Below are 13,124 nucleotides of genomic sequence, written 5' to 3'. Positions count from 1 at the left end.
CTGGTACGGCAACTGCACCGCCCTCAACCGCAAGGCTCTCCAGAGGATGGTGCGGTCTGCACAACGCATCACCGGGGGCAAACTACCTGCCCTCCATAACACCTATAGCACCCGATGTCACAGGAAGGCCAAAAAGATCATCAAGGACAACAATCATCTGAGCCACTGTCTGTTCACACCGCTATCATACAGAAGGCGAGGTCAGTACAGGTGCATCAAAGCTGGGACCGAGAGATTGAAAAACAAGATCTCTCTCAAGGCCATCAGACTGCTAAACAGCAAACACTAACACAGAGGCTGCTTCTGTATACATTGACCCAATTACTATTAGTTTTATTTTACCTTTATTTAACCAGGTAGGCTAGTTACACATGGAATAAACAAACAATACAGTAGAAAAGGTGTATATACAGTGTGTGCAAAGGAGGTAAGATAAATGAGGTAAGGCAATAAATAGGCCATGGTGGCGAAATAATTACAATATACCAATTAAACACTGGAGTGATAGATGTGCAGAAGATGAATGTGCAAGTAGAGATACTGGGGTGCAAAAGACCAAAATAAATAAATAAATAAATACAGTATGGGGATGAGGTAGTTGGATGGGCTATGTACAGGTGCAGTGATCTGTGAGCTGCTCTGACAGCTGGTGCTTAAAGCTAGTGAGGGAGATATGAGTCTCCAGCTTCAGTGATTTTTGCAGTTCATTCCAGTCATTGGCAGCAGAGAACTGGAAGGAAAGGCGGTCAAAGAAGGAATTGGCTTTGGGGTTGACCAGTGAGATATACCTGCTGGAGGGCGTGCGACAGGTGGGTGCTGCTATGGTGACCAGTGAGCTGAGATAAGGCGGAGCTTAACCTAGCAAAGACTTGTAGATGACCTGGAGCCAGTGGGTTTGGCAACGAATATGAAGCGAGGGCCAGCCAACAAGAGCGTACAGGTCGCAGTGGGGGCTATTATATGGGGCTTTGGTGACAAAACAGATGGCACTGTGATAGACTGCATCCAATTTGTTGAGTAGAGTGTTGGAGGCTATTTTGTAAATGACATTGCCGAAGTCGAGGATCGGTAGGATGGTCAGTTTTGTTTGGCAGAATGAGTGAAGGATGCTTTGTTGTGAAATAGGAAGCCGATTCTAGATTTAATTTTGGATTGGAGATGGTTAATGTGAGTCTGGAAGGAGAGTTTAGTCTAGCCAGACACCTAGGTATTTGTAGTTGTCCACATATTCTAAGTCAGAACCGTCCAGAGTAGTGATGCTGGACGGGCGGGCAGGTGCAGGCAGCGATAGATTTAAGAGCATGCATTTCGTTTTACTTGCATTTAAGAACAGTTGGAGGCCACGGAAGGAGAGTTGTATGTATGGCATTGAAGCTCGTCTGGAGGTTTGTTAACACAGTGCCCAAAGAAGGGCCAGAAGTACACAGAATGGTGTCGTCTGCGTAGAGGTGGATCAAAGAATCACCAGCAGCAAGAGCAACATCATTGATGTATACAGAGAAGAGAGTCGGCCCGAGAATTGAACCCTCTGGCACCCCCATAGAGACTGCCAGAGGTCCGGAACACACGCCCTACAATTTGACACACTGAACTCTATCAGAGAAGTAGTTGGTGAACCAGGCGAGGCAGTCATTTGAGAAACCCAGGATGTTGAGTCTGCCGATAAGAATATGGTGATTGACAGTCGACAGCCTTGGCCAGGTCGATGAATACGGTTGCACAGTAATGTCTCTTATCGATGGCGGTTATGATGTAATTTAGGACCTTGAGCATGGCTGAGGTGCAACCATGACCAGCTCTGAAACCAGATTGCATAGCGGAGAAGGTACGGTGGGATTCGAAATGGTCGCTAATATGTTTGTTAACTTGGCTTTCGAAGACCTTAGAAAGGCAGGGTAGGATAGATATAGGTCTGTAGCAGTTTGGGTCTAGAATGTCTCCCCCTTTAAAGAGGTGGATGATCGCGGCAGCTTTCCAACCTTTGGGAATCTCAGACGATACGAAAGAGGTTGAGAACAGGCTAGTAATAGGGGTTGCAACAATTTCAGCAGATAATTTTAGAAAGAGAGGGTCCAGATTGTCTAGCCTGGCTGATTTGTAGGGGTCCAGATTTTGCAGCTCTTTCAGAACAACGTTCCAATCACTGGACACTTTAATAAATGGATCACTAGTCACTTTAAATAATGCCACTTTAAATCATGTTTACATATCTTACATTACTCATATCACATGTGCAGTATATACTGTATTTTATACCATCTATGCCGCTCGGCCATCGCTCATCCATATACTTACAGTTGAAGTCGGAAGTTTTAATGTATTTGGCTAAGGTGTATGTAAACACAGTTTTTCACAATTCCTAACATTTAATCCTAGTAAAAATTCAATTTTAGGTCAGTAAGGATCACCACTTTATTTTAAGAATGTGAAATGTCAGCATAATAGTAGAGAGAATGATTTATTTCAGCTTTTATTTCTTTCATCACATTCCAATTGGGTCAGAAGTTTACATACAATCAATTAGTATTTGGTGGCATTGCCTTTAAATTGTTTAAGCTTCCCACAATAAGTTGGGTGAATTTTGGCCCATTCCTCCTGACAGAGCTGGTGTAACTGAGTCAGGTTTGTAGGCCTCCTTGCTCACACACAAGGCTTTGTTTTGGCCACTCCAATACCTTGACTTTGTTGTCCTTAGGCTATTTTGCCACAACTTTGGAAGTATGCTTGGGGTCATTGTCCAATTGGAAGACCCATTTGCGACCAAGCTTTAACTTCCTGACTGATGTCGAGATGTTGCTTCAATATATCCACAATTTTCCCCCCTCATGATGCCATCTATTTTGTGAAGCGCACCAGTCCCTCCTGCAGCCAAGCACCTCCACAACATGATGCTGCCACCCCCGTGCTTCATGGTTGGGATGGTGTTCTTCGGCTTGCAAGCCTCCCCCTTTTTCCTCCAAACATAACAATGGTCATTATGGCCAAACAGTTATATTTATGTTTCATCAGACCAGGGGACATTTCTCTAAAAAGTATGATATTTGTCCCCATGTGCAGTTGCAAACCGTAGTCTAGCTTTTTTACAGCATTTTTGGAGCAGTGGATTCTTCCTTGTTAAGATGAACGTGGTACCTTCAGGCGTTTGGAAATTTCTCCCAAGGATGAACCAGACTTGGAGGTCTACAATTTGTCAAGCAAAGATGCAGTGAGTTTAAGGTAAGCCTTGAAATACATCTACAGGTACACCTCCAATTGACTCAAATGATGTTAATTAGCCGATCAGAAGCTTCTAAAGCCATGACATACTTTCCTGGGATTTTCCAAGCTGTTTAAAGGCACTGTCAACTTAGTGTATGTAAACTTCTGACCAACTGGAATTGTGATACAGTGAATTATAAGTGAAATAATCTGTCTGTAAAGTAGATGTCATAGAACTATAGTTCTAACAAGTCGGTTAGGACAAGAAATTTGTGTAGTGGTTGAAACGAGTTAACCAATAAAATTAGATTAAGTCATTTATAAACTATATTCTTTAAGAATTAATGGGTATATGCCATTCATTTATAAAAATAGATGTAGCAACTGGTGATTGCCCCTTTAAAAGCAACGTCTGTTAGGCAGATGACCAGCAAACCTGGTGTTGCATTAAATCTTTCCCCTCAAAGGTTGGGAGAGACAAGAGAATGATAGTTCTATGTCCTTTGGATTCAGCCTCTCAATTCATTGCTCTTCTCAGAGATCTGTATTTAATGATGAGATGCTCATGTCTCCATGCCCTAACAAATGGGAGTCATTGTCCCAAAGGCGGGAAGACAGGTGAGAAGCTTAGATCCAAAATAAGCCGATAGAAACACATTTGGCTTATTTTGCAGAGTCGGGCAAGAGTGAAACATCTCACGTCGCCTTTTCCTCACTGCTCTCCTCCCCTTTTCTCTTTCCAGCACTCCAAAGCAGCTTAATTGTGTGTCGTAACATAAATGTTGTATTTCTTACAGATCCCCATTAGTACCTGCCAAAGCAGCAGCTACTCTTCCTGAGGTTCAAAAAAGACTAAGGCAATTACAAATCACACAACACATTATTACACACTACTTTACCACATCATATTGTAACGGAATTCCTCTTCTTCAGAGGAGGAGTAGCAAGGATCAGACCAATGTGTAGCGTGGTAAGTGTCCATAATGATATATTTAATAAATCAACAGAAGACTGAACAAAAAATACAAACAAACAACCGAAACAGTCCCATATGGTGAAAACACTAACACAGGATACAACCACCCACAAAACACAATAGAAAACAGGCTACCTAAATATGGCTCCCAATCAGAGACAACGACTGACACCTGCCTCTGATTGAGAATCATACAAGGCCAAACACATGCCCACCCCCCCCCACCCCAACTCACGCATGTTATTGATGTTAGCTCTCCGTGTACATTTAAGGGACAGCCGTGCCTCTCTGTTCTGGGCCAACTGTTGTTTGCTTGTCCCTTTTGTGGCACTTGACCATATAACTGGGCAGTAGTTCAGGTGCGACAAACCTAGGGCCTGTAGGACTTGTTTTGTTGATAGCGATACGAAGAGACCTCTCCCCATCTTAGCTATCGTTGTAACAATATGTTTTGACCATGACAGTTTGCAATCCAGGGTTACATCAAGCAGTTGTCTCCTCAACATGCTTGATTTCCACATTAGTCATTACATGATTTAGTTGAGGTTTAGGGTTTAGTGAATGATATATCCCAAATACAATGCTTTTAGTTTTTTTAGCTTTTAGTTTTTTTTGCCACACATTCTAAAAATGACTGCAGCTCTTTGTTAAATGTTGCAGTAATTTTATTTGCTGTAGTAGCTGACGTATGTAGTGTTGAGTAATCAGCATACGAAAGTGTTCCTGAGCACAGAGTAAGTATGTTTGTGTGTTGTCAGGGAAGTGTTACCAATGGTGGTGTGCTCCAAGTATCTTGTTTACAGACAACTTATCCCTCTGTTTGGAGCAGGGTGCATTCTGGGAGCTCTATGCTCTGAGCCAATAGGATGGCTTTAACACTGTCAAAGAACATGGCGTTTGGCTCAGTAAATGTACAGTATGACTGTGTGTGTGTGTGTGTGTGTGGGTGGTCAATGCAGGATACACAACTAAAAAATAAGTTATGAGTGTTCTATGTTCAACACCCCCCCCCCCCCCCCCCCCCCCCCCCCACACACACACACACAGAGGGCATCTGGTCATGTAGGGGTGCCAGCAAGGCTCAGTCCCGCCATTCATTCCCTCTGATCAGTCCTGGACACAGAGCCTTAATGGTGCATCTTTCTCCTGAGAGAGAGAGAGCACTAATGGTCTCTCTGCTCCACTCCAGCAATACTCTCTCCTGTAAAGTTTAGAATGCATTAGAAGAGTTATAAAAGGAAAGTTGAGTCTATTAGCTGCTTGTTGTGTTTATCACTTCTGTCTTAGATGGATCATGATGATTCATTCAATTAACTATTGTTCAAATAGTCTTTCTAGCAAAAAGGACTTCCATAATAAACTCCTGTCATATACTGTAAATCCACAACCCAAATGTCTGTAGAAATCAACCATTGTCCTGGATTAAACTTCTCTCAAGAATACAGCCTACTGAGGTAGATGATGTGTGCTTGTTCACTTTGGCTTCATGGGTTTATGCAGGTCAGTGCACATCAGGAACATGACACACACACTCTCCAGCCCACAGAAATATCCCAAAACCACATGAAATAGGCTGAAATGTGTGCCTGGGCTCAATGGTAGGAAAATCCATTACAGTAGGAAGCAGTCTAATCTGACCAGTGTGATTTTCCAATCAGACCTCTGAACCTGGCAGGAGAGGAGACAGCAGTCACAAACAAACAGATACACAGATATTTCAATGGAAAAAGAAAGGATGAGAACATTGAAAAAAACATTCAAAGTACCATGGCAAATGTGCATCACAATCCTAAATACCAATACCTTGCCCTTGACATGGTTTGATGGATTTTAAAAAGGAAGTTGTGGAAAGCAGATGAGCATGCAGTAAGAATGGCACATGATGTGAGGAGAGGGGGATGTGAGAGGAAGAGAAAGAAAGATTGAGCTGGTGTTTATTTTGTAAAAATGGATTTAAGGAAGAACAATTAATGAGTGTGCCTTTGTACTGTGCAGACTTTGTTACTGCTCAGTAGTGAGGCCAACTCTGGGCCTGTGGTCATATTACCTCTCGCCCCAACAGTTCACACGCACCGAAAGACTGCTCATTCAAGCGCTGCCTGTGTAACCGGCGGTAGCTCTCCAAAACACACACAAACATACATACACACACATTGCACATGCACACTCTTTCATCCACACAAACTCGTTGTCTACGAATACACACAACACATACACTGTCTCTACACACATCCGACAACATTCTCCTAGAGAGAATGTCCCGACAGGACTACAGACAGAAGGCACACACAGGAACATTGAACATCTGTCCCCCATATACCAGAGTACAGAAGCACCATTGCACACAAGCAGGTACACGCACAAGCAAATTCACATCCAAACACAGCCGTTGACCAGTCCAGTGCAAAGTTTGTTATTTCCAGGTGCAAGAGACTAAAAGACAAGCTACTTTCAAGACACAAAACAATCCACTATACACAAAGAAAACAGAATTGGAAGCACTTATGTTCTTCAGTGAAATGTTAGAGCTGTAAAGGGCTGTTGTGGTAATTGTGTGTGAGTGACTGCAGATAATATAAGTACAGTACAGTGGTGAAGGACTGTTGTTTCTCCTCTGGTCATGTTCCAAAGGGACTGTTGTCGTGTTCAACATTACAATGACACGTCTCATGGACTCAGACTCACCATGCATGGTGGGAGTTTTCCCCTGATCTGTCCCTCCTCCATCCATCCCTCTCTCCTCATCTGTGGTGAGACAATAATAAAGATAACCTTTTGTATTTTTCCTCGCCAGCAGCAGAGAGATGACTCGTAAGACAACAAATGCTCCTTTCTTTGGGCTCTGTCTTGTCCCCCCTCTCGGTCTCTCCATCTTCGGTGTGTGTGTGTCTGGTGTGTGCATCCCTCTCGCTCTCTCTCTGAACAGAAGGCCGACTGTACATCATGGGCCTAAGTGAAAAACAAATATCTCACTCTGCTGGGTCAACATTAGAGTGCTCCATTGTGTTCCAGGCTTGGCCATGCAGCTTTATGTAATAGGACATTTATGTTATGCATTCTTATCTTGTTTGGTCATTTTCCTTTTGGTTATAGTCATAATATGACATTGTGCTTGCAATTACAAAGTCTTTGTGTGCACTCAGTGTTTGCAAGTGTATATTGTAAAAAAAGAAGTGTGTGTGTGTATGCTTGTTAATGTGCTCATGCAGGTGCATGTGATGTGATTGTACCTGGAACATCAGATGTCGACCTTGGCTGTGTTGAACTAAGTGTGCTGGAGAGTGTATGATTGCAGAGTGTCAATTACTATGTACTGTACTCACTCACACAGGTGTTTTTGGCATATATACAGAAAACAGAGCAGGCTGGGCACTTTCCTCTGTCTGTACTTACAGTAAACACCCCTGCACAGTTATTGAATGATAATGTCTGTTTTGTCTCTACACATAACCTTTGGACGGTATCTCAGTGAGCTAGATATCTAAAGGAAGAGTGGAGAATCAGGACATATTTAATCTGCTGCTGAGGTCAAGTTATGGTTATGATAAATGTTATTTACATAATGGAAAGTCATAGCTGCAGGACGTCAGGGGGGGAATCATTAAAGTAGTGCACTGGGCCTTTAATAGTCCTGTATAAGCGGAACCACACACCGACAAAACACACACGCACTACCCTCTGTAGTGCCTTGCGGTCGGAGGCAGAGCAGTTGCCATACCAGGCCATACCATACAACCATGCTCTCGATGGTGCAGTTGTAGAACTTTTTGAGGATCTGAGGACCCATGCCAAATCTTCATAGTCTCCTGAGGGGGAATAGGCTTTGTCGTGCCCTCTTTACAGCTGTCTTGGTGTGTTTGGACCATGATAGTTTGTTGGTGATGTGGACACCAAGGAACTTAAAGCTCTCAATATGCTCCACTACAGCCCCGTCGATGAGAATGGGGGTGTGCTCGGTCCTCCTTTTCCTGTAGTCCACAATCATCTCCTTTGTCTTGATCATGTTGAGGGAAGAGGTTGTTATCTTGGCACCACATGGCCAGGTCTCTGACCTCCTCCCTATAGGCTGTCGCATCGTTGTTGGTAATCAGGCCTTCCACTGTTGCGTCATCGGCAAACTTAATGATGTTGGAGTAGTGCCTGGCCATGCAGTCATGAATGAACATGGAGTACAGGAGGGGGCTGAGCAAGCACCCCTGGGAGGCCTCCGTGTTGAGGATCAGCGTGGCGGATGTGTTGTTACCTACCCTTACTACCTGGGGGCGTCCTGTCACGAAGTCCAGGATCCACTTGTAGTGGGAAGTGTTTAGTCCCAGGGTCCTTAGCTTATTGATGAGCTTTGAGGGCACTATGGTGTTGAATGCTGAGCTGTAATCAATGAATAGCATTCTCATATATGTGGTCCTTCTGTGGGAAAGGGCAGTGTGGAGTGCAATAGAGATTGCCTCATCTGTGGATCTGTTGGGGCGGTATGCAAATTGGAGTGGGTCTAGTGTTTCAGGGATAATGGTGTTGTTGTGAGCCATGACCAGCCTTTCAAAGCACTTCATGGCTACAGACGTGAGTGCTACGGGTTGGTAGTCATTTAGGCAAGTTACCTTAGTGTTCTTGGGCACAGGGACTATGGTGGTCTGCTTTAAACTAGAGGTCGACCAATTATGATTTTTCAACGCTGATACCGATACCGATTTATTGGAGGACCAAAAAAAGCCGATACCGATTAAAATCGGTCGATTTTTATTTATTTATTTGTAATAATGACAATTACAACAATTCTGAATGAACACTTATTTTTAAATAATGCAAAAACAAAATGTTGAAGAAGAAAGTAAAAGTGCAAAATGTGCCATGTAAAAAAAGCTAACATTTAAGTTCCTTGCTCAGAACATGAGAACATATGAAAGCTGCTGGTTCCTTTTAACATGAGACTTCAATATTCCAAGGTAAGAGGTTTAGGATGTAGTTCTATAGTATTTATAGGACTATTTCTCTCTATACCATTTATATTTCATATACCTTCGACTATTGGATGTTCTTATAGGCACTTTAGTATTGCCAGTATAACAGTATAGCTTCCGTCCCTCTCCTCACCCCTACCTGGGTTCGAACCAGGAACACATCGACAACAGCCACCCTCAAAGCATCGTTACCCATCTCTCCACAAAAACGTTTATTATTTCAGTGAAATACGGAACCGTTCCGTATTTTAACTAACGGGTGGCATCCCTAAGTCTAAATATTGCTGTTACATTGCACAACCTTCAATGTTATGTCATAATTTCATAAAATTCTGGCAAATTAGTTCGCAACAAGCCAGCCCAAACTGTTGCATATACCCTGACTCTGCGTGCAATGAAAGCAAGAAAAGTGACACAATTTCACTTGGTTAATATTGCCTGCTAACCTGGATTTATTTTAGCTAAATATGCAGGTTTAAAAAATATATACTTTGTGTATTGATTTTAAGAAAGGCATTGATGTTTATGGTTAGGTACAGTCGTGCAACGATTGTGCTTTTTTCGCAAATGCGCTTTTGTTAAATCATCCCCCGTTTGGCGAAGTTGGCTGTCTTTGTTAGGAAGAAATAGTCTTCACACAGTTCGCAACGAGCTAGGCGGCCCAAACAGCTGCATATACCCTGACTCTGTTGCAAGAGAAGTGACACAATTTACCTAGTTAAAAAAAATTCATGTTAGCAGGCAATATTTACTAAATATGCAGGTTTAAAAATGTATACTTGTGTGTTGATTTTAAGAAAGGCATTGATGTTTATGGTTAGGTACACGTTGGAGCAACAACCTTTTTCGCAAATGCGCACCGCATCGATAATATGCAATGCAGGACACGCTAGATAAACTAGTAATATCATCAACCATGTGTAGTTAAACTAGTGATTATGATTGATTCATTGATTGTTTTTTAGAATATAAGTTTAATGCTAGCTAGCAACTTACCTTGGCTTCTTACTGCATTCGCGTAACAGGCAGGCTCCTCGTGGAGTGCAATGAGAGGCAGGTGGTTACAGTGTTGGACTAGTTAACTGTAAGGTTGCAAGATTGAATCCCCGAGCTGACAAGATTAAAATCTGTCGCTCTGCCCCTGAACAAGGCAGTTAACCCACCGTTGCTAGGCCGTCATTGAAAATAAGAACGTGTTCTTAACTGACTTGCCTAGTTAAAAAGGTGGATAAAAATTAATACAATTTAAAATATATTATTTTAAATGGCCAAATCGGTGTCCAAAAATACAGATTTTCAATTGTTATGAAAACTTGAAATCAGCCCTAATTAAATCGGCCATTCCGATTAATCGGTCGACCTCTACTTGAAACATGTTGGTATTACAGACTCAGTCAGGGGCAGGTTGAAAATGTCAGTGAAGACACTTGTCAGTTGGTCAGCGCATGCTCGGAGTACAAATCCTGGTAATCCGGCTGGCCCTGTGGCCTTGTGAATGTTGACCTGTTTAGAGGACTTCCCTTTGTAGTCTGTAATAGTTTGCAAGCCCTGCCACATCTGACGAGCGTCTGAGCCGGTGGAGTACGATTCAATCTTAGTCATGTATTGATGCTTTGCCTGATTGATGGTTTGTCAGAAGGCATAGCGGAATTTCTTATAAGCTTCGGGGTTAGAGTCCCGCTCATTGAAAGCGGCAGCCTGTAATCCATGGCTTCTGGTTGGGGTATGTACGTACAGTCACTGTGGGGACGACGTGATCTTATGCATTTATTGATGAAGCCAGTGACTGATGCCATCGGAAGAATCCCGGAACAAATTCCAGTCTGTGCTAGCAAAACAGTCCTGTAGCTTCTGCCTCATCTGACCACTTTTTTTATTGAACGTGTCACTGGTGCTTCAGGAGGATAGAATTATGGTCAGATTTGCCAAATGCAGGGTGAAGGAGAGCTTTGTACGCGTCTGTGTGTGGTCTAGAGTTTAGAGTTTTTCCCCTCTGGTTTCACATTTAACATGCTGGTAGAAATGAGGTAAAACGGATTTAAGTTTCCCTGCATTAAATTCCCCGGCCACTAGGAGCGTTGCCCCTGGATGAGCGTTTTCCTGTTTGCTTATGGCCGTCTACAGCTCATTGAGCGTGGTCTTAGTGCCAGCATCGGTTTGTGGTGGTAAATAGACAGCTACGAACAATATAAATAAACTCTTGGTAAATAGTGTGGTCTACAGCTTATCGTGAGATACTCTACCTCAGGTGAGCAAAACCTTCATTAGATGTTGTGCACCAGCTGTTGTTTACAAATATTCATAGACCGCCACCCCTTGTCTTACCAGAGGCGGCTGTTCTATCCTGCCGATACAGAATAAAACCCGCCAGCTGTATGTTATTCATGTCGTCGTTCAGCCACGACTCTGTGAAACATAAGATATTACAGTTTTTTATGTCCTGTTGGTAGGATTATACGTGATCGTAGTTTGTCTATTTTATTATCCAATGACTGTACGTTAGCTAATAGGACCAATGGTTAAAGGCAGATTACCCACTCGCCGTCAGATCCTTACAAGGCACCCCGACCTACGTCCCCGATATCTCAGTCTCTTTCTCCTGCGAATGACAGGGATGAGGGCCTTTTCGGGTGTGTGAAGAAAATACTTTGTGGCCAACTCCTAAAATAAAAAATCTTCTTCCAGTACTCGGTGAGTAATCGCTGTCCTGATATCTCAAAGCTCTTTTCGGTTATTAGAGACGGTGGCAGAAACATCATGTACAAAATCAGTTACAAATACTGTGAAAAAAAACACACAATAGCACAATTGGTTAGGGGACCATAAAACGGCAGCCATCTCCTCCGGTGCCATTAATACTAGTCCCGTGCGAATCTACATCCCTGTGTTTTGAGAAAAATGTCTGAGTTTGACAGGTGTTGGTCAAAGTTTGAGCACGAAAACAATAACTGATTCGATAAATTGAACGTTCTGAGCATAGCCTATATATTGTTGTATGTCCTACGTGGAGTTGATCAGCCGTCTCCTGTTGCTTTACCACAGTTGTTGGCTAATGGTAGCTAGCTACTGTACTGTAGTTCGATCAATGATCCTGGACCCCTGTCAGCTACTCGTTGTTTGGATGCGTGGAAAGAAGGCCACAACAACATTCTCTCTTTGGGCGTTTTATTACCAACTTGTAAATAATATAATGCACTAGACCAACTATCGCCAACACAAGAACTAGCTTGGTTCCATGATGGGGAAATATGTCAAGACTCTTAAACCGGTGCGCAACAAATATAGCTGAATAACTCTCACATGATTGGCTGGTAAGCCATCACTCATACAATAACTATGTAGGCGGGATCTTCACTTACAACACCACCCCCCTCCAGCAGTGCCGAGTCCCTTGGGCACCCACAATAACTAACAATTTTCCCCCCTATGAACAAACATACTGGTAAAAGTTAAATGCAAAGTTAAATGCATTTCAAACATTTGAGTGTCATCAGTAGTAACAGCAAACAAGGTAAGTATCTCTTTTCTCTCTTTTTTTTACTGAACAAGTGACTACCTTGTTCAGTAAACTAAAGGTGAGTGTTAATGTCCTTTTCACAACTTCACTTTTCAGGATGACAGTAACAGTTCCCTTTCACTGAAAAACATCAGTAACTAGTCAATATTTGCTTGTTTCTTGTTTTTTTCCCAATGTGTCAGTCCTGATAACAAGTGGACTACTCGCCCTCTGTGTTTTATTCTTGGCTGATGGTGTTTGTGTTTTCTTCAGCATGCAGCGACTGAGTGCAGCCGGTCAGAGCTTTTTCTTTTTGAAGTTTGTCCCTCCTCACAGTCATTTTCACTTTGTTCCACAGCTGTGGAAATTGGGTCTTGGTTGTCAGGGGTATCTATGCTTTGTGTGGGTTCAGTTGAGGTACTCCGGTGTTGTATGGTGACCTGATGTCTGAGTCGTTTCATCCATCCTGGGACCACCTGCCCAGTGTATGGAGACA

General features: G+C 42.8%; 1 protein-coding gene across 3 annotated transcripts in view; it reads right to left on the bottom strand.

The window, feature by feature from the left end:
- cdk18 (cyclin dependent kinase 18) overlaps nucleotides 1-13,124 on the bottom strand; it is a 50,892-nt gene that overhangs the window by 23,546 nt on the left and 14,222 nt on the right. The window contains exon 2 of one of the 3 annotated variants that reach the window (XM_021609833.2): nucleotides 6,860-6,919. The exons of 1 other annotated variant lie outside the window; for it this stretch is intronic. Coding sequence is in view for 1 of the 2 variants with exons in the window: in XM_036983609.1 (XP_036839504.1) it covers nucleotides 4,098-4,105 (8 nt within the window). In the remaining variant the exon portion in view is untranslated. Of the gene's footprint in view, nucleotides 1-4,097; nucleotides 4,145-6,859; nucleotides 6,920-13,124 lie in introns of those variants that run through there. One more of the 3 variants, XM_036983609.1, reaches the window with a different exon arrangement.

The sequence above is a fragment of the Oncorhynchus mykiss genome, chromosome 7 (genome assembly GCF_013265735.2).
Source record: "Oncorhynchus mykiss isolate Arlee chromosome 7, USDA_OmykA_1.1, whole genome shotgun sequence".
NCBI classification, from domain to species: domain Eukaryota; kingdom Metazoa; phylum Chordata; class Actinopteri; order Salmoniformes; family Salmonidae; genus Oncorhynchus; species Oncorhynchus mykiss.
This window is presented reverse-complemented; position numbering and strand designations above follow the sequence as displayed.